The sequence below is a fragment of the Cololabis saira genome, chromosome 3 (genome assembly GCF_033807715.1).
Source record: "Cololabis saira isolate AMF1-May2022 chromosome 3, fColSai1.1, whole genome shotgun sequence".
NCBI lineage: Eukaryota > Metazoa > Chordata > Actinopteri > Beloniformes > Belonidae > Cololabis > Cololabis saira.
The window spans coordinates 5,122,758-5,144,849 of record NC_084589.1 but is presented as its reverse complement, the minus strand read 5'-3'; the positions used below and the strand labels follow the sequence as shown (position 1 = coordinate 5,144,849).

At 47.7% G+C, this 22,092-nt stretch overlaps 1 protein-coding gene across 2 annotated transcripts; it reads left to right on the top strand.

The window, feature by feature from the left end:
* Positions 1-548: 548 nt before the first annotated feature.
* On the top strand, positions 549-21,794 carry pmvk (phosphomevalonate kinase). 2 transcript variants are annotated; one of them, XR_009770922.1, is made up of 6 exons: positions 549-944; positions 3,985-4,048; positions 6,922-7,074; positions 9,946-10,075; positions 18,744-20,690; positions 21,095-21,793. XR_009770922.1 is itself a non-coding variant. In XM_061715450.1 (5 exons), exons 1-5 carry the CDS (start codon positions 619-621, stop codon positions 18,920-18,922), a joined length of 852 nt encoding a protein of 283 aa, XP_061571434.1. In that variant the 5' UTR covers positions 549-618; the 3' UTR covers positions 18,923-21,794. The 2 variants fall into 2 exon arrangements, 1 of the variants encoding a protein (XP_061571434.1); XM_061715450.1 differs by having other exon boundaries at positions 18,744-21,794.
* The last annotated feature ends 298 nt before the right edge of the window (positions 21,795-22,092 follow it).

The window sequence follows — 22,092 nt, the reverse complement described above, 5'->3', positions numbered from 1 at the left end:
TCTTCTAGATCAGAAGGAAAATGTCTTAACACTTCATACATTTGTTGTGCTTTTGTTTCAGTTATTAGTTTTAAAGATTTTAAATATAATCCAAATTCATTTAAAAAAAAACAAACAACAAATTTGGGGGATATATTTGTTTTATAATTAACCTTTGACACGAATAAAAGAATTGGAAAAAAAAGAATCTTTACGTATGTGACGTATGTTTTGCTCAAATGCGTCACTTTTAACCAGTTTTAATCCACTTGGATCTGCTGACATTTGCTGTAAACCTTCTTAAATGTAAAAAGCTCCCGTTTTGATCCTCAACCTTTGCACGTTTCCAAATTCAGCACCTTAAAACAACACATTTAAAACAAAGATCTCATTTGGAATCAAACACCAAATTAGTTCTGTGTTTCACCTAGTTCACCATCATCAACAGCATTTAAACTCACATCTGCATTTTGAATAATTTTCTCACTAGAAAACTGAATTATACCTGATGTAACTGCCCCCCCGCCCGACCTGCTCGATGGTTCGGTCCAGATCTGACCACTTTACCGTAATTCCTCTAAAACGGAGCTTGCGCTGCTGGATTTCCTGCAGAAACAAACGTTAAACAGCCAAATACAGATGGAGAACCGGGTCTCTGGACCCGACCTGGTCCTGGAGAACCGGGTCCCTGGACCCGACCTGGTCCTGGAGAACCGGGTCCCTGGATCCGACCTGGTCCTGGAGAACCGGGTCTCTGGACCCGACCTGGTCCTGGAGAACCGGGTCTCTGGACCCGACCTGGTCCTGGAGAACCGGGTCTCTGGACCCGACCTGGTCCTGGAGAACCGGGTCTCTGGACCCGACCTGGTCCTGGAGAACCGGGTCCCTGTACCCGAACTGGTCCTGGTCTTCTGCGGGAAGCGCAAGTCCGGGAAGGACTTTGTGACGGATCTGCTCGTGGATCGGTACGTGTCCAGCATGGGATGACTATTGCTACTCAAAAGTCCGTAAGGGATTTGCTTTACTGGGACATAAAAGTTTGGACGTGTGAACTAAATACACACGACTTCTGTCACATTTTAACAGTGTTTATTCCAATATAAAATCCAAAGAACGTGTGCATTTCTACATGGTCACAAAATCAGTCTCACCTGCACCGTGAGCTCAGCTGCATCACAACAAATAAACAACAAACAGTCAATAATCTAACACATATAATGGCTGCAACAAGCACCTGCACTCTGTCGAGTTCTGGGACCGCCGAACCGAACCGAACCTCAGTTGCAGCCAGTCAAGCACGGAGTATGAAGAAGATAAAACTAGAGAAAAACCGGTTCCGTTGTTAGAAGTCAGACGGTTCTGATGAGGTCCGGATGTCACGTGACCAGCCATGTTCAGGTTCACCTGTTTCCAAACTGCAGGTGAGGTAAAACCAGAACCGCCAGAAATAATAAACCTGAAATAAACCCGACATGAACCTGAAATAAACCTGAGATAAACCCGAGATAAACCCGACATGAACCTGAAATAAACCTGAGATAAACCCGACAAGAACCTGAAATAAACCCGAGATAAACCCGCCATGAACCTGAAATAAACCTGAGATAAACCCAACATGAACCTGAAATAAACCCGACAGGAACCAGAGATAAACCCGACATGAACCTGAAATAAACCGGACATGAACCCGAGATAAACCCGACATGAACCTGAAATAAACCCGAGATAAACCCAAGATAAACCCGACATGAACCTGAAATAAACCCGACATGAACCTGAAATAAACCCGAGATAAACCCGACATGAACCTGAAATAAACCCGAGATAAACCCAAGATAAACCCGACATGAACCTGAAATAAACCCGACATGAACCTGAAATAAACCCGAGATAAACCCAAGATAAACCCGACATGAACCTGAAATAAACCCGAGATAAACCCGACATGAACCTGAAATAAACCCGAGATAAACCCGACAAGAACCTGAAATAAACCCGAGATAAACCGAACATGAACCTGAAATAAACCAGAGATAAACCCGAGATAAACCCGACATGAACCTGAAATAAACCTGAGATAAACCCGAGATAAACCCGACATGAACCTGAAATAAACCCGAGATAAACCCGAGATAAACCCGACATGAACCTGAAATAAACCTGAGATAAACCCAACATGAACCTGAAATAAACCCGACAGGAACCAGAGATAAACCCGACATGAACCTGAAATAAACCGGACATGAACCCGAGATAAACCCGACATGAACCTGAAATAAACCCGAGATAAACCCAAGATAAACCCGACATGAACCTGAAATAAACCCGACATGAACCTGAAATAAACCTGAAATAAACCCGAGATAAACCCGACATGAACCTGAAATAAACCCGAGATAAACCCAAGATAAACCCGACATGAACCTGAAATAAACCCGACATGAACCTGAAATAAACCCGAGATAAACCCGAGATAAACCCGACATGAACCTGAAATAAACCCGAGATAAACCCAAGATAAACCCGACATGAACCTGAAATAAACCCGACATGAACCTGAAATAAACCCGAGATAAACCCAAGATAAACCCGACATGAACCTGAAATAAACCCGAGATAAACCCGACATGAACCTGAAATAAACCCGAGATAAACCCGACAAGAACCTGAAATAAACCCGAGATAAACCGAACATGAACCTGAAATAAACCAGAGATAAACCCGAGATAAACCCGACATGAACCTGAAATAAACCTGAGATAAACCCGAGATAAACCCGACATGAACCTGAAATAAACCCGAGATAAACCTGACATGAACCTGAAATAAACCCGAGATAAACCCAAGATAAACCCGGCATGAACCTGAAATAAACCAGACATGAACCTGAAATAAACCCGAGATAAACCCAAGATAAACCCGACATGATCCTGAAATAAACCCGACATGAACCTGAAATAAACCCGACAAGAACCTGAAATAAACCCGAGATAAACCCGACATGAACCTGAAATAAACCCGAGATAAACCCGACATGAACTTGAAATAAACCTGAGACAAACCCGAGATAAACCCGACATGAACCTGAAATAAACCCAAGATAAACCTGACACCAACCCGAGATAAACCCGACATGAACCTGACAAGAACCTTCTTTGGCGTCAAACCACAGCAGGTCTGACCCTTTGCAATTAATCTTTTATTGAATTTTAACATTTAATATTGACCCATACAAACCCACAGAACGCACAGAGAACCCCCCCTTTACTGGACACACAGTCGTACTTAGAATACAAAACCAGAGTTAGGAAAATCCACTAGGATGACACAAAATACAGGATTACAAACCGCATTATTTCGGGCAAGAGATTTTATCAAAGGTCCCAGTAAAATGTTTTAACATCCTCTCCAGCTCTTCCACATCTCCCACGTTTGTTGCTGGGAGTTATTGATGCAAGCTGAGACCAGATAGATGAAGTAGGGCTCGTAGCCAGTGAGTGATTGATAACCACCTTAAAACGATCATTTTCTTGGCCGCGGCCGTGCCGGCTAGCCAGAGTTTACGCTCCGCCTCAGCCTTCTTAAATCTGGACTCATCGTTTAAAAGGAGAAAAGCTGGTTCTAGCGGAAGTTTTCTCTCCATCAGATCCGACACCTTATCCACTACTTGAACCCAGAACCTTTGCACATCTGGACATTCCCACAAGACATTAATGTAGCCATAACACCTTGATTCCAGAACGTACAGTCAGGGTTGTAGCCAGACCCATCATATTTCATATATCATCTTTTACGTTAAGTAAGTCCTGGGACAGATTTTGTAATGGATTAATTGGTAATTTGGGTTTTTAGATGTTCGAAAGACATTTTCCCACACAGTATCCCAATTAATTTACTCAGTTCCTGGGTGTTTATCTCTGACCCTGTTCTTCTTCTGTTCTTCTGTTCTGTTCTTCTTCTGTTCTTCCTCTGTTCTTCTGTTCTTCTTCTGTTCTTCTTCTGCAGTCTGGGATCGGAAGTTTGCTGCGTCCTGCGTCTGTCTGGACCCCTGAAGCAGCAGTTCGCCCAGGTGAGTCCAGGCGAGACTCAGGTGAGACTCAGGTGAGTCTCAGGTGAGTCCAGGCGAGACTCAGGTGAGTCCAGGCGAGACTCAGGTGAGACTCGGGTGAGTCTCGGGTGAGTCTCGGGTGAGTCTCGGGTGAGACTCGGGTGAGACTAGGGATGTCACGATTACTTGTTTTCACTATTAACCGCGATTTTAAACGGCACGATTAATTATTCGTGAAGACTCCTAAACATCGTCACTTTCCAAAGATTACGCCGGGACCCGGAACCATAGACAGATCAGCGCAACTCGCACGGAACGAAAATAAAGTTACACAAGCGGAAGCGGAGCAGCTGAAGTGAAGTGTGGATGAAGAGTTATTCCCCCCCAAAAAGCGGATAAAATCAGCTGTGTGGGATTATTATGGGTACCGCAAAAATGAGGAAGGGGTTATCGTTGACGATGGCTTTCCAGTGTGTAAACGTTGCTGAAATAAATCAATTTATTTAATAAAAAATCCCCGGCCCGCGGGGACGGGCTGGGAGCGGGCTCGGACGCGAGGCTGCGCTCCGTCGCGGGCTCTGTTGGTGGATTGTACCGTAGACCACTGCTGCTTCTGTTTTACATCCATTATTAAATAAATGGATGTAATAATAAAAGAGTCTGCTAACTTAACCGCCGTCTCCAACGCTCCGTTGTTTAAAAAACGGCGCTCTTCCGTGTTTATTCTGCTTTGGTTGTTCAGTAACACCGTCCCCAGCCCCGCCCCCAGCCCCCGACGTAAGCACGTAGCTGACATTCCTGCAATTTAACCTGAACTGAAAGGACTTGAAGCAAGTCTTCTGCAGGTGGCTCCTGTCCTGCAGCCTTTCACCACTTTTTTTGTTCCAAAAGGAAATACATAGCTAGCTTGTATTTAATTTCAGATGTGGTCTTGTTTATTTTCACTGTTACAGTATTATTTATGTTTCAGAGGGCAGCTATAAGTCAAAAGCTAGGTAGATGTTTTTTCCTGTTTAAAAATTATCTTCTCAGGTCCAAAAGAAATGTTCAGAAACATTTTTTTAATACAGTTTACAGTTTGCATGTAGCATTTGAAACGTTATTACCCAAAAGGGAAATCCTGCTGTGGATGATTAACACAGAAGTGATTTTTGTTTAATTCCAATGGTATTATTGTCATTAATGTTGTACTTTTTGGTTACTTTTCTTTGTTGCTAATATTTGGCATGGAAAATAAATGACATTTAAAGATCTCTAAGGAGTGTTCATGTGATTTTACACATTCATAGTGTGAAATTAATTAATACATAATAATCGTGATAATCGTTAAATCGTGATTATTTCTCTGACAATAATCGTACCAAGAAAATCTGTCATCGTGACATCCCTAGGTGAGACTCGGGTGAGACTCGGGTGAGACTCGGGTGAGACTCGGGTGAGACTCGGGTGAGACTCGGGTGAGTCTCGGGTGAGACTCGGGTGAGACTCGGGTGAGACTCGGGTGAGACTCGGGTGACTCTCAGGTGAGACTCAGGTGAATCTCAGGTGAGACTCAGGTGAGACTCAGGTGAGTCTCAGGTGAGACTCAGGTGAGACTCACCAGAGGACAAGTGTTACCATGGCAACGAGGTCCCCTCGTTGCCATGGTAACACTTGTCCTCTTCTCTGTTGCCGTGGTAACACCTGTCCTCTTCTCTGTTGCCGTGGTAACACTTGTCCTCTTCTCTGTTGCCGTGGTAACACTTGTCCTCTTCTCTGTTGCCATGGTAACACCTGTCCTCTTCTCTGTTGCCGTGGTAAAACCTGTCCTCTTCTCTGTTGCCGTGGTAACACCTGTCCTCTTCTCTGTTGCCGTGGTAACACCTGTCCTCTTCTCTGTTGCCATGGTAACACTTGTCCTCTTCTCTGTTGCCGTGGTAACACCTGTCCTCTTCTCTGTTGCCGTGGTAACACTTGTCCTCTTCTCTGTTGCCGTGGTAACACTTGTCCTCTTCTCTGTTGCCATGGTAACACCTGTCCTCTTCTCTGTTGCCGTGGTAAAACCTGTCCTCTTCTCTGTTGCCGTGGTAACACCTGTCCTCTTCTCTGTTGCCGTGGTAACACCTGTCCTCTTCTCTGTTGCCATGGTAACACTTGTCCTCTTCTCTGTTGCCGTGGTAACACCTGTCCTCTTCTCTGTTGCCGTGGTAACACCTGTCCTCTTCTCTGTTGCCGTGGTAACACTTGTCCTCTTCTCTGTTGCCGTGGTAACACCTGTCCTCTTCTCTGTTGCCGTGGTAACACTTGTCCTCTTCTCTGTTGCCGTGGTAACACCTGTCCTCTTCTCTGTTGCCGTGGTAAAACCTGTCCTCTTCTCTGTTGCCGTGGTAAAACCTGTCCTCTCCTCTGTTGCCGTGGTAACACCTGTCCTCTCCTCTGTTGCCGTGGTAACACCTGTCCTCTTCTCTGTTGCCTTGGTAACACCTGTCCTCTCCTCTGTTGCCGTGGTAACACCTGTCCTCTTCTCTGTTGCCATGGTAACACATGTCCTCTTCTCTGTTGCCATGGTAACACCTGTCCTCTTCTCTTTTGCCATGGTAACACCTGTCCTCTTCTCTGTTGCCATGGTAAAACCTGTCCCCCTGTTGCCATGGTAACACCTGTCCTCTTCTCTGTTGCCATGGTAACACCTGTCCTCTTCTCTGTTGCCATGGTAACACCTGTCCTCTTCTCTGTTGCCGTGGTAACACCTGTCCTCTTCTCTTTTGCCATGGTAACACCTGTCCTCTTCTCTGTTGCCGTGGTAACACCTGTCCTCTTCTCTTTTGCCATGGTAACACCTGTCCTCTTCTCTGTTGCCATGGTAACACCTGTCCTCTTCTCTGTTGCCATGGTAACACCTGTCCTCTCCCCAGGAACAGGGTCTGGACCTGGACCAGCTGCTCGGTCCGGGCCCGTATAAGGAGCGGTTCCGGTCCGACATGATCCTCTGGGGGGAGACCCGGCGGAACCAGGACCCCGGGTTCTTCTGTCGCCTAGCAACCAGAGACGCCCGGCAACCCGTCTGGGTCAGTTTCCATAGCAACGGTTCTGTCCTCTGATTGGTCCACTGGTTCTGACTAGGGCTGCAGCTATCGAATGGTTTAGTAATCGAGTATTCTACTGAAAATTCCATCGAGTATTCGGATAAAACATATTTTTGTTTAGTTAAAGAGCAATTATAAATATACATAAGATGTTAGAGTCTTTGCGGGCTGAGCAGGGACTATTTCTGAAGTCACCACCCTCCTCGCCACCGATTGGTCGGGGGGCGGGGACGTCACCACCCTCCGCGCCTCTGATTGGTCGGGGGGCGGGGCCGTCAAACGTTTGAATCAGGAAGCGGGAGTCAGAGCGAGGGGACTCGCGGCGATTTTATTATAAAGTGCAAAACGTCTGTTTGGTGATCCAACTCTGAGGTGCAGATGTTCATAAACCTGGTGGCTGTCGAGAAAAAATTAAAAAAGCAATGTAGACGGGCTGTTTTTTTTCTCAGCCGCTCGCGGCTCCAGCTGATTTCTCATCTGCGCCGAGATGAACAAAGCGGTTGCGCAATCGAGTACGTCACAGCAGCTTCACCCAAACCTGCCCGCTTCTCCCCTGGCAGTGCGAAAACACACGTGTGGAGCCGTGTAAAGCCGCGCCGAGCCGAGTCGGGCTGAGCCGATACTAGTGGAAAAGTGCCACATGGTCCTGATATGGCAGTACAGGACAGGCAGTACAGGACAGAGCTAGTACTACTACTACAGTACAGGGCGGAGCTAGTACTACTACTACTACAGTACAGGACAGAGCTAGTACTACTACTACAGTACAGGGCGGAGCTAGTACTACTACTACTACAGTACAGGACAGAGCTAGTACTACTACTACAGTACAGGACAGAGCTAGTACTACTACAGTACAGGACAGAGCTAGTACTACTACAGTACAGGACGGAGCTAGTACTACTACTACTACAGTACAGGACAGAGCTAGTACTACTACTATAGTACAGGACAGAGCTAGTACTACTACTACAGTACAGGACAGAGCTAGTACTACTACAGTACAGGACAGAGCTAGTACTACTACAGTACAGGACGGAGCTAGTACTACTACTACTACAGTACAGGACAGAGCTAGTACTACTACTACAGTACAGGGCGGAGCTAGTACTACTACTACTACAGTACAGGACAGAGCTAGTACTACTACTACAGTACAGGGCGGAGCTAGTACTACTACTACTAAAGTACAGGACAGAGCTAGTACTACTACTATAGTACAGGACAGAGCTAGTACTACTACTACAGCCCAGGAAAGAGCTAGTACTACTACTACAGTACAGGACAGAGGTAGTACTACTACTACAGTACAGGACAGAGCTGGTACTACTACTACAGTACAGAGCTAGTACTACTACTACAGTACAGGACAGAGTTAGTACTACTACTACAGTACAGGACAGAGTTAGTACTACTACTACAGTACAGGACAGAGCTGGTACTACTACTACAGTACAGAGCTAGTACTACTACTACAGCCCAGGACAGATCTAGTACTACTACTACAGTACAGGACAGAGCTAGTACTACTACAGTACAGTACAGGACAGAGCTAGTACTACTACTACAGCCCAGGACAGATCTAGTACTACTACTACAGTACAGGACAGAGCTAGTACTACTACTACAGCCCAGGACATAGCTAGTAGTACTACTATAGTACAGGACAGAGCTAGTACTACTACTACAGTACAGGACATAGCTAGTACTACTACTACTACAGTACAGGACAGAGCTAGTACTACTACTACAGTACAGGGCGGAGCTAGTACTACTACTACTAAAGTACAGGACAGAGCTAGTACTACTACTATAGTACAGGACAGAGCTAGTACTACTACTACAGCCCAGGAAAGAGCTAGTACTACTACTACAGTACAGGACAGAGGTAGTACTACTACTACAGTACAGGACAGAGCTGGTACTACTACTACAGTACAGAGCTAGTACTACTACTACAGTACAGGACAGAGTTAGTACTACTACTACAGTACAGGACAGAGTTAGTACTACTACTACAGTACAGGACAGAGCTGGTACTACTACTACAGCCCAGGACAGATCTAGTACTACTACTACAGTACAGGACAGAGCTAGTACTACTACTACAGTACAGGACAGATCTAGTACTACTACAGTACAGTACAGGACAGAGCTAGTACTACTACTACAGCCCAGGACAGATCTAGTACTACTACTACAGTACAGGACAGAGCTAGTACTACTACTACAGCCCAGGACATAGCTAGTAGTACTACTATAGTACAGGACAGAGCTAGTACTACTACTACAGTACAGGACATAGCTAGTAGTACTACTACAGTACTCTGCTGCTGTGATGCTGCTGCTCCAGCAGACCATAAAAGATGGCCGACGCCACCACAGAGTCATAAAAGGTAGTAGTCATAATTAATAGAAACCTAGCCCTCCACAGGGCTAACGTTATGTTAGCAAGGTAATGTAACGTTAATATCATTAATTAGCGCTACGTTAACTTAACTTACGTTAATTTTACCGTGTCTCGGGTGATGGTCCTCCCTCTGGGAGTAAACAGGGTGTTGGGTGGAGATGCTGCAGCATTGAGGATGTACTGTTGTGGTATGCTAATCATTTTTTGTAATCGAATTACTGGAATTATTCGAGGAATCGTTTCAGCCCTAGTGCTGACTCTGTCCTCTGATTGGTCAGCTGGTTCTGACTCTGTCCTCTGATTGGTCAGCTGGTTCTGACTCTGTCCTCTGATTGGTCAGCTGGTTCTGACTCTGTCCTCTGATTGGTCAGCTGGTTCTGACTCTGTCCTCTGATTGGCCAGGTGGTTCTGACTCTGTCCTCTGATTGGTTCTGATTGGTCAGGTGGTCAGTGATGCCCGGCGGCTCTCGGACCTTCGCTGGTTCCAGTCCAACTTCCCGGGTCGGACCCGCAGCGTAAGAGTTCAGTGTTCAGACCAGACCAGGACGCAGAGGGGGTGGAGCTTCACCGCAGGTGAGGGGGCAGGGCTTCACTGAGGGGGTGGAGCTTCACTGGAGGTGAGGGGCTGGAGCTTCACTGAGGGGGTGGAGCTTCACTGCAGGTGAAGGGACGGGGCTTCACTGAGGGGGTGGAGCTTCACTGGAGGTGAGGGGGTGGCGATTCACTGAGGGGGTGGAGCTTCACTGCAGGTGAAGGGACGGGGCTTCACTGAGGGGGTGGAGCTTCACTGCAGGTGAGGGGGCAGAGCTTCACTGCAGGTGAGGCCCCTGGCCGACAGGTGAGGCCTGTGTGACGCTGTAACGCCTGACTCACCTGTAACACCTGACTCACCTGTAACCTCTGACTCACCTGTAACGCCTGACGCACCTGTAACCCCTGACTCACCTGTAACCTCTGACTCACCTGTCTGACTCACCTGTCTGACGCACCTGTAACCTGTGACTCACCTGTAACCTGTGACTCACCTGTAACCTCTGACTCACCTGTAACCTTTGACTCACCTGTAACCTCTGACTCACCTGTAACCTCTGACTCACCTGTAACCTCTGACTCACCTGTAACCTCTGACTCACCTGTAACCTCTGACTCACCTGCAACCTCTGACTCACCTGTAACCTCTGACTCACCTGTAACCCCTGACTCACCTGTAACCTGACTCACCTGTAACCTCTGACTCACCTGTAACCTGACTCACCTGTAACCTGACTCACCTGTAACCTGACTCACCTGTAACCTGACTCACCTGTAACATCTGACTCACCTGTAACCTCTGACTCACCTGTAACGCCTGACTCACCTGTAACGCCTGACTCACCTGTAACCTCTGACTCACCTGTAACCTCTGACTCACCTCTAACGCCTGACTCACCTGTAACCTCTGACTCACCTGTAACCTCTGACTCACCTGTAACCTCTGACTCACCTGTAACCTCTGACTCACCTGTAAACTCTGACTCACCTGTAACCTCTGACTCACCGGTAACCTGACTCACCCGTATCCTCTGACTCACCTGTAACCTCTGACTCACCTGTAACCTCTGACTCACCTGTAACCTCTGACTCACCTGTAACCTGACTCACCCGTATCCTCTGACTCACCTGTAACCTCTGACTCACCTGTAACCTCTGACTCACCTGTAACCTCTGACTCACCTGTCTGACTCACCTGTAACCTGACTCACCTGTATCCTCTGACTCACCTGTAACCTTTGACTCACCTGGAACCTCTGACTCACCTGTAACGCCTGACTCACCTGTAACCTCTGACTCACCTGTAACCTCTGACTCACCTGTCTGACTCACCTGTAACCTGACTCACCCGTATCCTCTGACTCACCTGTAACCTCTGACTCACCTGTAACCTGACTCACCTGTAACCTGACTCACCTGTAACCTGACTCACCTGTAACATCTGACTCACCTGTAACCTCTGACTCACCCGTATCCTCTGACTCACCCGTAACCTCTGACTCACCTGTAACCTCTGACTCACCTGTAACCTCTGACTCACCTGTAACCTGACTCACCCGTATCCTCTGGCTCACCTGTATCCTCTGACTCACCCGTATCCTCTGACTCACCCGTAACCTCTGACTCACCTGTAACCTCTGACTCACCTGTAACATCTGACTCACCTGTAACCTCTGACTCACCCGTATCCTCTGACTCACCCGTAACCTCTGACTCACCTGTAACCTCTGACTCACCTGTAACCTCTGACTCACCTGTAACCTGACTCACCTGTAACCTCTGACTCACCTGTAACCTGACTCACCTGTAACCTCTGACTCACCCGTATCCTCTGACTCACCTGTAACCTCTGACTCACCTGTAACCTGACTCACCCGTATCCTCTGACTCACCTGTAACCTCTGACTCACCTGTAACCTGACTCACCTGTAACCTCTGACTCACCTGTAACCTGACTCACCTGTAACCTCTGACTCACCTGTATCCTCTGACTCACCTGTAACCTGACTCACCTGTAACCTCTGACTCACCTGTATCCTCTGACTCACCTGTAACCTCTGACTCACCTGTAACCTGACTCACCCGTATCCTCTGACTCACCTGTATCCTTTGACTCACCTGTAACCTCTGACTCACCTGTAACGCCTGACTCACCTGTAACCTCTGACTCACCTGTAACCTCTGACTCACCTGTAACCTGACTCACCTGTAACCTCTGACTCACCTCTAACGCCTGACTCACCTGTAACCTCTGACTCACCTGTATCCTCTGACTCACCTGTAACCTCTGACTCACCTCTAACGCCTGACTCACCTGTAACCTCTGACTCACCTGTAACGCCTGACTCACCTGTAACCTCTGACTCACCTGTCTGACTCACCTGTAACCTCTGACTCACCTGTAACCTCTGACTCACCTGTCTGACTCACCTGTAACCTCTGACTCACCTGTAACCTCTGACTCACCTGTAACCTCTGACTCACCTGTAACCTCTGACTCACCTGTCTGACTCACCTGTAACCTCTGACTCACCTGTAACCTTTGACTCACCTGGAACCTCTGACTCACCTGTAACCTCTGACTCACCTGTAACCTCTGACTCACCTGTCTGACTCACCTGTAACCTCTGACTCACCTGTAACCTCTGACTCACCTGTAACCTCTGACTCACCTGTAACCTCTGACTCACCTGTCTGACTCACCTGTAACCTCTGACTCACCTGTAACCTTTGACTCACCTGTAACCTCTGACTCACCTGTAACCTCTGACTCACCTGTAACCTCTGACTCACCTGTCTGACTCACCTGTAACCTGACTCACCCGTATCCTCTGACTCACCTGTAACCTCTGACTCACCTGTAACCTGACTCACCTGTAACCTGACTCACCTGTAACCTGACTCACCTGTAACATCTGACTCACCTGTAACCTCTGACTCACCCGTATCCTCTGACTCACCCGTAACCTCTGACTCACCTGTAACCTCTGACTCACCTGTAACCTCTGACTCACCTGTAACCTGACTCACCCGTATCCTCTGGCTCACCTGTAACCTCTGACTCACCTGTAACCTGACTCACCTGTAACCTCTGACTCACCTGTAACCTGACTCACCTGTAACCTCTGACTCACCCGTATCCTCTGACTCACCTGTAACCTCTGACTCACCTGTAACCTGACTCACCCGTATCCTCTGACTCACCTGTAACCTCTGACTCACCTGTAACCTGACTCACCTGTAACCTCTGACTCACCTGTAACCTGACTCACCTGTAACCTCTGACTCACCTGTATCCTCTGACTCACCTGTAACCTGACTCACCTGTAACCTCTGACTCACCTGTATCCTCTGACTCACCTGTAACCTCTGACTCACCTGTAACCTGACTCACCCGTATCCTCTGACTCACCTGTAACCTCTGACTCACCTGTAACCTCTGACTCACCTGTATCCTCTGACTCACCTGTATCCTCTGACTCACCTCTAACCTCTGACTCACCTGTAACCTCTGACTCACCTGTAACCTGACTCACCCGTATCCTCTGACTCACCTGTATCCTCTGACTCACCTGTATCCTCTGACTCACCTGTATCCTCTGACTCACCTGTAACCTCTGACTCACCTGTAACCTCTGACTCACCTGTAACCTCTGACTCACCTGTATCCTCTGACTCACCTGTATCCTCTGACTCACCTGTAACCTCTGACTCACCTGTATCCTCTGACTCACCTGTATCCTCTGACTCACCTGTAACCTCTGACTCACCTGTATCCTCTGACTCACCTGTATCCTCTGACTCACCTGTATCCTCTGACTCACCTGTAACGCCTGACTCACCTGTAACCTTTGACTCACCTGTAACCTCTGACTCACCTGTAACCTCTGACTCACCCGTATCCTCTGACTCACCCGTATCCTCTGACTCACCCGTAACCTCTGACTCACCTGTAACGCCTGACTCACCTGTAACGCCTGACTCACCTGTAACGCCTGACTCACCTGTAACCTCTGACTCACCTGTAACCTCTGACTCACCTGTCTGACTCACCTGTAAACTCTGACTCACCTGTAACCTCTGACTCACCTGTAACCTCTGACTCACCTGTAAACTCTGACTCACCTGTAACCTCTGACTCACCGGTAACCTGACTCACCCGTATCCTCTGACTCACCTGTAACCTCTGACTCACCTGTAACCTCTGACTCACCTGTAACCTGACTCACCCGTATCCTCTGACTCACCTGTAACCTCTGACTCACCTGTAACCTCTGACTCACCTGTAACCTCTGACTCACCTGTCTGACTCACCTGTAACCTCTGACTCACCTGTAACCTGACTCACCCGTATCCCCTGACTCACCTGTAACCTCTGACTCACCGGTAACCTGACTCACCCGTATCCTCTGACTCACCTGTAACCTCTGACTCACCTGTAACCTCTGACTCACCTGTAACCTCTGACTCACCTGTAACCTGACTCACCCGTAACCTCTGACTCACCTGTAACCTCTGACTCACCTGTAACCTCTGACTCACCTGTAACCTCTGACTCACCTGTAACCTGACTCACCCGTATCCTCTGACTCACCTGTAACCTCTGACTCACCTGTAACCTGACTCACCTGTATCCTCTGACTCACCTGTAACCTCTGACTCACCTGTAACCTCTGACTCACCTGTAACCTCTGACTCACCTGTAACCTGACTCACCCGTATCCTCTGGCTCACCTGTAACCTCTGACTCACCTGTAACCTGACTCACCTGTAACCTCTGACTCACCTGTAACCTGACTCACCTGTAACCTCTGACTCACCTGTAACCTGACTCACCTGTAACCTCTGACTCACCTGTATCCTCTGACTCACCTGTAACCTGACTCACCTGTATCCTCTGACTCACCTGTAACCTCTGACTCACCTGTAACCTGACTCACCCGTATCCTCTGACTCACCCGTATCCTCTGACTCACCCGTAACCTCTGACTCACCCGTAACCTCTGACTCACCTGTATCCTCTGACTCACCTGTATCCTCTGACTCACCTGTAACCTCTGACTCACCTGTAACCTGACTCACCTGTAACCTCTGACTCACCTGTAACCTGACTCACCTGTAACCTGACTCACCTGTAACCTGACTCACCTGTAACCTCTGACTCACCTGTAACCTCTGACTCACCTGTAACCTCTGACTCACCTGTATCCTTTGACTCACCTGTAACCTCTGACTCACCTGTATCCTTTGACTCACCTGTAACCTGACTCACCTGTAACCTGACTCACCTGTAACCTGACTCACCTGTAACCTCTGACTCACCTGTAACCTGACTCACCTGTAACCTCTGACTCACCTGTAACCTGACTCACCTGTAACCTGACTCACCTGTAACCTGACTCACCTGTAACCTCTGACTCACCTGTAACCTCTGACTCACCTGTAACCTCTGACTCACCTGTATCCTTTGACTCACCTGTAACCTCTGACTCACCTGTATCCTTTGACTCACCTGTAACCTGACTCACCTGTAACCTGACTCACCTGTAACCTGACTCACCTGTAACCTCTGACTCACCTGTAACCTCTGACTCACCTGTAACCTCTGACTCACCTGTAACCTCTGACTCACCTGTAACCTCTGACTCACCTGTATCCTCTGACTCACCTGTAACCTCTGACTCACCTGTAACCTCTGACTCACCTGCAACCTCTGACTCACCTGTAACCTCTGACTCACCTGTAACCTCTGACTCACCTGTAACCTCTGACTCACCTGTAACGCCTGACGCACCTGTAATCCCTGACTCACCTGTAACCTGTGACTCACCTGTCTGACTCACCTGTCTGACTCACCTGTCTGACGCACCTGTAACCTCTGACTCACCTGTAACCTCTGACTCACCTGTAACCTCTGACTCACCTGTAACCTGTGACTCACCTGTAACCTCTGACTCACCTGTAACCTCTGACTCACCTGTAACCTCTGACTCACCTCTAACCTCTGACTCACCTGTAACCTCTGACTCACCAGTAACCCCTGACTCACCTGTTACCTCTGACTCACCTGTTACCTCTGACTCACCTGTAACCTCTGACTCACCTGTCTGACTCACCTCTCTGACGCACCTGTAACCTCTGACTGTGTGCTGCTGACGGCCCCCCCACACCTCTGGTCATCCCGCTGTCGCTTCCACCTGCCTGCTGTGTGCTGCTGACGTCCCTGACTCCCCCAGTCTGGCCTTCGGCAGGATGGTCCCCCCTTATGATCCTGGTCCTGCTAAAGGTTTCTTCCCTCCTAAAGGGGAGTTTTACCTTGCCACTGTTTGGCTTAAGGCTTTTCTCCCACTATGGGAGTTTTTACCTGCCATTGTTTATGTAATAATTGCTCGGGGGTTTATGTTTATGTTTATGTTCATGTTCTGGATCTCTGGAAAGCGTCTAGAGACAACATCTGTTGTATTAGACGCTATATAAATTGAATTGAATTGAATTGACTCACCTGTAACCTCTGACTCACCTGTAACCTGACTCACCTGTAACCTCTGACTCACCTGTAACCTCTGACTCTTCTGTAACCTCTGACTCACCTGTAACCTCTGACTCACCTGTAACGCCTGACTCACCTGTATCCTCTGACTCACCTGTAACCTCTGACTCACCTGTAACGCCCGACTCACCTGTGACCTCTGACTCACCTGTAACCTGACTCACCTGTAACGCCTGACTCACCTGTAACCTCTGACTCACCTGTAACCTCTGACTCACCTGCCTGACTCACCTGTAACCTCTGACTCACCTGTAACGCCTGACTCACCTGTAACCTCTGACTCACCTGTAACCTGACTCACCTGTAACCTCTGACTCACCTGTAACCTGACTCACCTGTAACCTGACTCACCTGTAACCTCTGACTCACCTGTAACCTCTGACTCACCTGTAACCTCTGACTCACCTGTAACCTCTGACTCACCTGTATCCTTTGACTCACCTGTAACCTCTGACTCACCTGTAACCTGACTCACCTGTAACCTGACTCACCTGTAACCTCTGACTCACCTGTATCCTTTGACTCACCTGTAACCTCTGACTCACCTGTAACGCCTGACTCACCTGTAACCTCTGACTCACCTGTAACCTCTGACTCACCTGTAACCTGACTCACCTGTAACCTCTGACTCACCTCTAACGCCTGACTCACCTGTAACCTCTGACTCACCTGTATCCTCTGACTCACCTGTAACCTCTGACTCACCTCTAACGCCTGACTCACCTGTAACCTCTGACTCACCTGTAACGCCTGACTCACCTGTAACCTCTGACTCACCTGTCTGACTCACCTGTAACCTCTGACTCACCTGTAACCTCTGACTCACCTGTCTGACTCACCTGTAACCTCTGACTCACCTGTAACCTCTGACTCACCTGTCTGACTCACCTGTATCCTCTGACTCACCTGTAACGCCTGACTCACCTGTAACCTCTGACTCACCTGTCTGACTCACCTGTAACCTCTGACTCACCTGTAACCTCTGACTCACCTGTAACCTCTGACTCACCTGTAACCTCTGACTCACCTGTAACCTGACTCACCTGTATCCTCTGACTCACCTGTAACCTCTGACTCACCTGTAATGCCTGACTCACCTGTAACCTCTGACTCACCTGTAACCTCTGACTCACCTGTAACCTCTGACTCACCTGTCTGACTCACCTGTAACCTCTGACTCACCTGTAACGCCTGACTCACCTGTAACCTCTGACTCACCTGCCTGACTCACCTGTAACCTCTGACTCACCTGTAACCTCTGACTCACCTGTAACCTCTGACTCACCTGTAACCTCTGACTCACCTGTAACCTCTGACTCACCTGTAACCTCTGACTCACCTGTAACCTCTGACTCACCTGTAACCTCTGACTCACCTGTAACCTCTGACTCACCTGTAACCTTTGACTCACCTGCAACCTCTGACTCACCTGCAACCTCTGACTCACCTGTAACGCCTGACTCACCTGTAACCTTTGACGCACCTGTAACCTCTGACTCACCTGCAACCTCTGACTCACCTGTAACGCCTGACTCACCTGTAACCTCTGACTCACCTGTAACGGCTGACTTACCCGTAACCTCTGACTCACCTGTAACCTCTGACTCACCTGTAACCTCTGACTCACCTGTAACCTCTGACTCACCTGTAACCTGACTCACCTGTAACCTCTGACTCACCCGTAACGGCTGACTCACCCGTAACCTCTGACTCACCTGTAACCTCTGACTCACCTGTAACCTCTGACTCACCTGTAACCTCTGACTCACCTGTAACCTCTGACTCACCTGTAACCTCTGACTCACCTGTAACCTCTGACTCACCTGTAACCTCTGACTCACCTGTAACCTCTGACTCACCTGTATCCTCTGACTCACCTGTAACCTCTGACTCACCTGTAACCTGACTCACCTGTAACCTCTGACTCACCTGTAACCTCTGACTCACCTGTAACCTGACTCACCTGTAACCTCTGACTCACCTGTAACCTCTGACTCACCTGTAACCTGACTCACCTGTAACCTCTGACTCACCTGTAACGGCTGACTCACCTGTAACCTCTGACTCCCCTGTAACCTGACTCACCTGTAACCTCTGACTCACCTGTAACGGCTGACTCACCCGTAACCTCTGACTCACCTGTAACTCACCTGTCCTCAGGTGTGGACGACGCCGAGTCTGAGTGCGGGCTGGACTGTGGAGTGGACTTTGATTGGATCATCACCAACGAGGCGTCGGCCGCCGCGCTGGAGCAGCAGCTGCTTCCCATCCTGGAGACGGCCCAGGAGGCGGCGTCGGGGCGACGCCCTGATCAGGGATCAATAACCCTCCCCGAGTGATCAGTAATCACCCCTGATCAGAATCAATAACCCTACCTGAGTGATCAATTACCCTCCCCCGGGGGATCAGTAATCACCCCTGATTGGAGATCAATAACCCTCCCTGATCAGGGATCAATAATTCTTCCCGAAGAATGATCAGCTTCTCTGGTGATCAATAACTTAATCATCAGTTCTAGGGATCAATACATTTCTCCTCATTGATCAGTGCAGCTCAGGTCGAAGACATCATCACCCGTTCGTGATCCGGGTTCTAGACCCAGAACTGGACCAGAACCGGACCAGGACCGGACCAGGACCGGACCAGGACCAGACCAGGACCGGACCAGAACCGGACCAGGACCGGACCAGAACCGCAGCAGTTCCCGGTTCAACTTTCCTGAAGAACTCGAATGTTTCATGTCAACATAAAGTTTACTAAACAGAACACAGTTGAGTTGTGGGGCTTTTATTTTGAAGTAGAGCTGGTCAGTAACTCATTAACTACCGTGGCAGAGAAGTGCAAAACAACGTTACAAAATATGAAACACTTTTACAAAGCTTGAAACAAATTTACATTTCAGAAAACAAGTTAACAAGACGCTAAACACTTTTACAAGTGCCGAAACAAATTTACAAATACTGAAACACTTTTACAAATACCGAAACAAATTTACAAATACTGAAACAAATTTACAAGTGCCGAAACAAATTTACAAGTCCCGAAACAAATTTACAAACACTGAAACACATTTACAAATCCTGAAACACTTTTACATTTCAACACAAACCGGAAAGGGAATGTACCTAAACCCGGTCACGTGGTCAAACGTGGGGGATTGTTTGACCAATCATCTCTTTGAATATCGAGCAAAACACGGAAGTGATAAGGTGAGCGACATCCATGGTGAGCGGCAAAATATTTCTTGGCGGCGAACTTCGAACAAGATGGACCGAGTGATGTTTTGCCCGTTTTGTGGACAACGTATGAGCCGATTAACGCGGTTTGTTCTTTGTGTGGTCGGTCTCTACAATTTTTAAGGGACATGGACACGACTGAAGGACCAGATATGCTGCAGCAGTGCATACAATATTTTAATGAGGGCCACTCGTATGCTGTAATCGTGGACATGATGTCAAGTTTACACGGTGTACGCATCAGCTTGAGGTCTCTGAAAAGCAAAATGAATGATGCCGGGTTCTATCGGAGAAAGGATTACTCCTCTACAAACGCCATAATTAGGGCCATCCGATTGGAACTTCGTGGAACTGGACAACTGTTCGGATACCGCATGATGTGGCAGGTACTCAGACAAAAGTACAATTTACGAGTGAAGAGGGATCATGTGATGAATTTGCTCCGGGAGCTTAATCCTCAAGGGTGCGAGAGGAGAGCACACAGAAGGTTTATAAGAAGAACCTACCACTCTATGGGACCGAATTATATGTGGCACGCGGACGGTTATGATAAACTCAAGCCATTCGGGTTGGCCATTTCCGGATGTATCGATGGATTTTCACGTAAAATACTGTGGCTTGTATGTGGACCAACAAATAATGACCCAGCAGTGATCGCTCACTATTTCCTGTCATGTGTGCGAAACCTTGGTGTCACCCCTATGAGACTGAGGACTGATTGCGGCATGGAGAACGGGACCATGGCTGCATTTCAGTGTACCCTACGTCACCACCACAATGACTACTACTCTGGAGCGTCCAGCCACATGTATGGCTCGTCCACAACCAACCAGCGGATTGAGTCCTGGTGGTCCATATTCAGGAAGGGAAGGTGAGAGGCTTTCTTAAATTTAACCCTCATACATCCTTTTAAAAATACTCACACTCGTCCTATTAAGGGACAAAAGTATCCTCTTCAAAAATAGTACATGTAATATTTTTTGCATAAATATTTTAATCAACGTCAGTCCTTCAGGACACTTTTGTCCCTTAATAGGATGAGTGTGAGTATTTTTGCTACACAGTGCAGAAAAGTGGAATATAGGATTTGTCTGAAATTCCAAAATAAGTCCAAAAATACACACCTTTTTGGCTAAAAACATATTCACTGCAAAGTTATCAAGAAAATAGAACTTGTAAAGGACACTTTTCACTAATGGTACACAAGGGTTAATTATGAGTAACCTTTTCTTCAAACTTGTGTATATGCTTAAAATTTTTAATCCATTTCTATAGGTGTCAGTTCTGGATGGAGCTATTTGCAAACTGTGAAGTTAATCAACGTTTTTGAATTAAATTGTCATTATGAACGTAACAGAATTAGGTAAGCTCAGAGAAGTTGACTGCTGCGTTTTTCACAAGTTTACCATTGTTAACAGAAGTTACAGGACAGGCCATTCCCTGATGGTATTTAGGTATTTATGGCTTTGTTAACAGCTGAGCAGTGTCTTTAGACACATCTGTGCAAAGCCTCACAGAGTTCTTGTTTGTCTAGAAGGGGCTCATTTATTGACCCTTCATGTTGTTTCAAGACTTTAAGCTGACTTAAAGGTTAGCTAGGTTTAGTTGGACCATCTGATACCACGAGACCCCCATGAAGGTTGGCCTGGTGACTTCTGGTTTGTAAATAACCCAGTGTCTTTAAAAACCATCTGTTCAAACCTCCTGTTTTAGAGGTCCTGTTTTAGTTGACCTCTTGACCCTTTGTGTTTTAAGGATGTCTGTTTGTTTCTTCATACCAAGCCTCTTTAACTGAAAAATCACATGTGTGTGACCATCTGTTTCCTGTTTCTGTCCATTGTCCATCCACTGTCTACCATTGGTTGTCTTAACATAGCCAACGCCTGTCAGTTTTTCAATAAATACCTCCTGCAAAGAAGGACCCAGCAAGCATTTCGTCGAGAGCCATAGAGAGAGAGCCGTGTTGCTCGACAGGGCTCCGACTTTGCTTCACTTCTGCGCAGAAGGCCTTAAAAATCATTCCAGAGTCTCTGGTGTCTTTTTCTAAATTATTAATGTATGTTGTGATGATTTAGAAACCTAACACAAACCTTAGAGACGCCGGATACTTCAACGGGAGTCACGAGCATCTGGAGTCGCGAGTGTCTGTTGAGATATTGCTTTGTAGATTTTGTTCAGAAAGACTTGGATGAGTGTGTGAGACTGTGGAACAGTCACAGGATTCGCCCCTCCAGAACAGCATCATGTCCAGGAGGAGTGTCCAGTGAACTCTA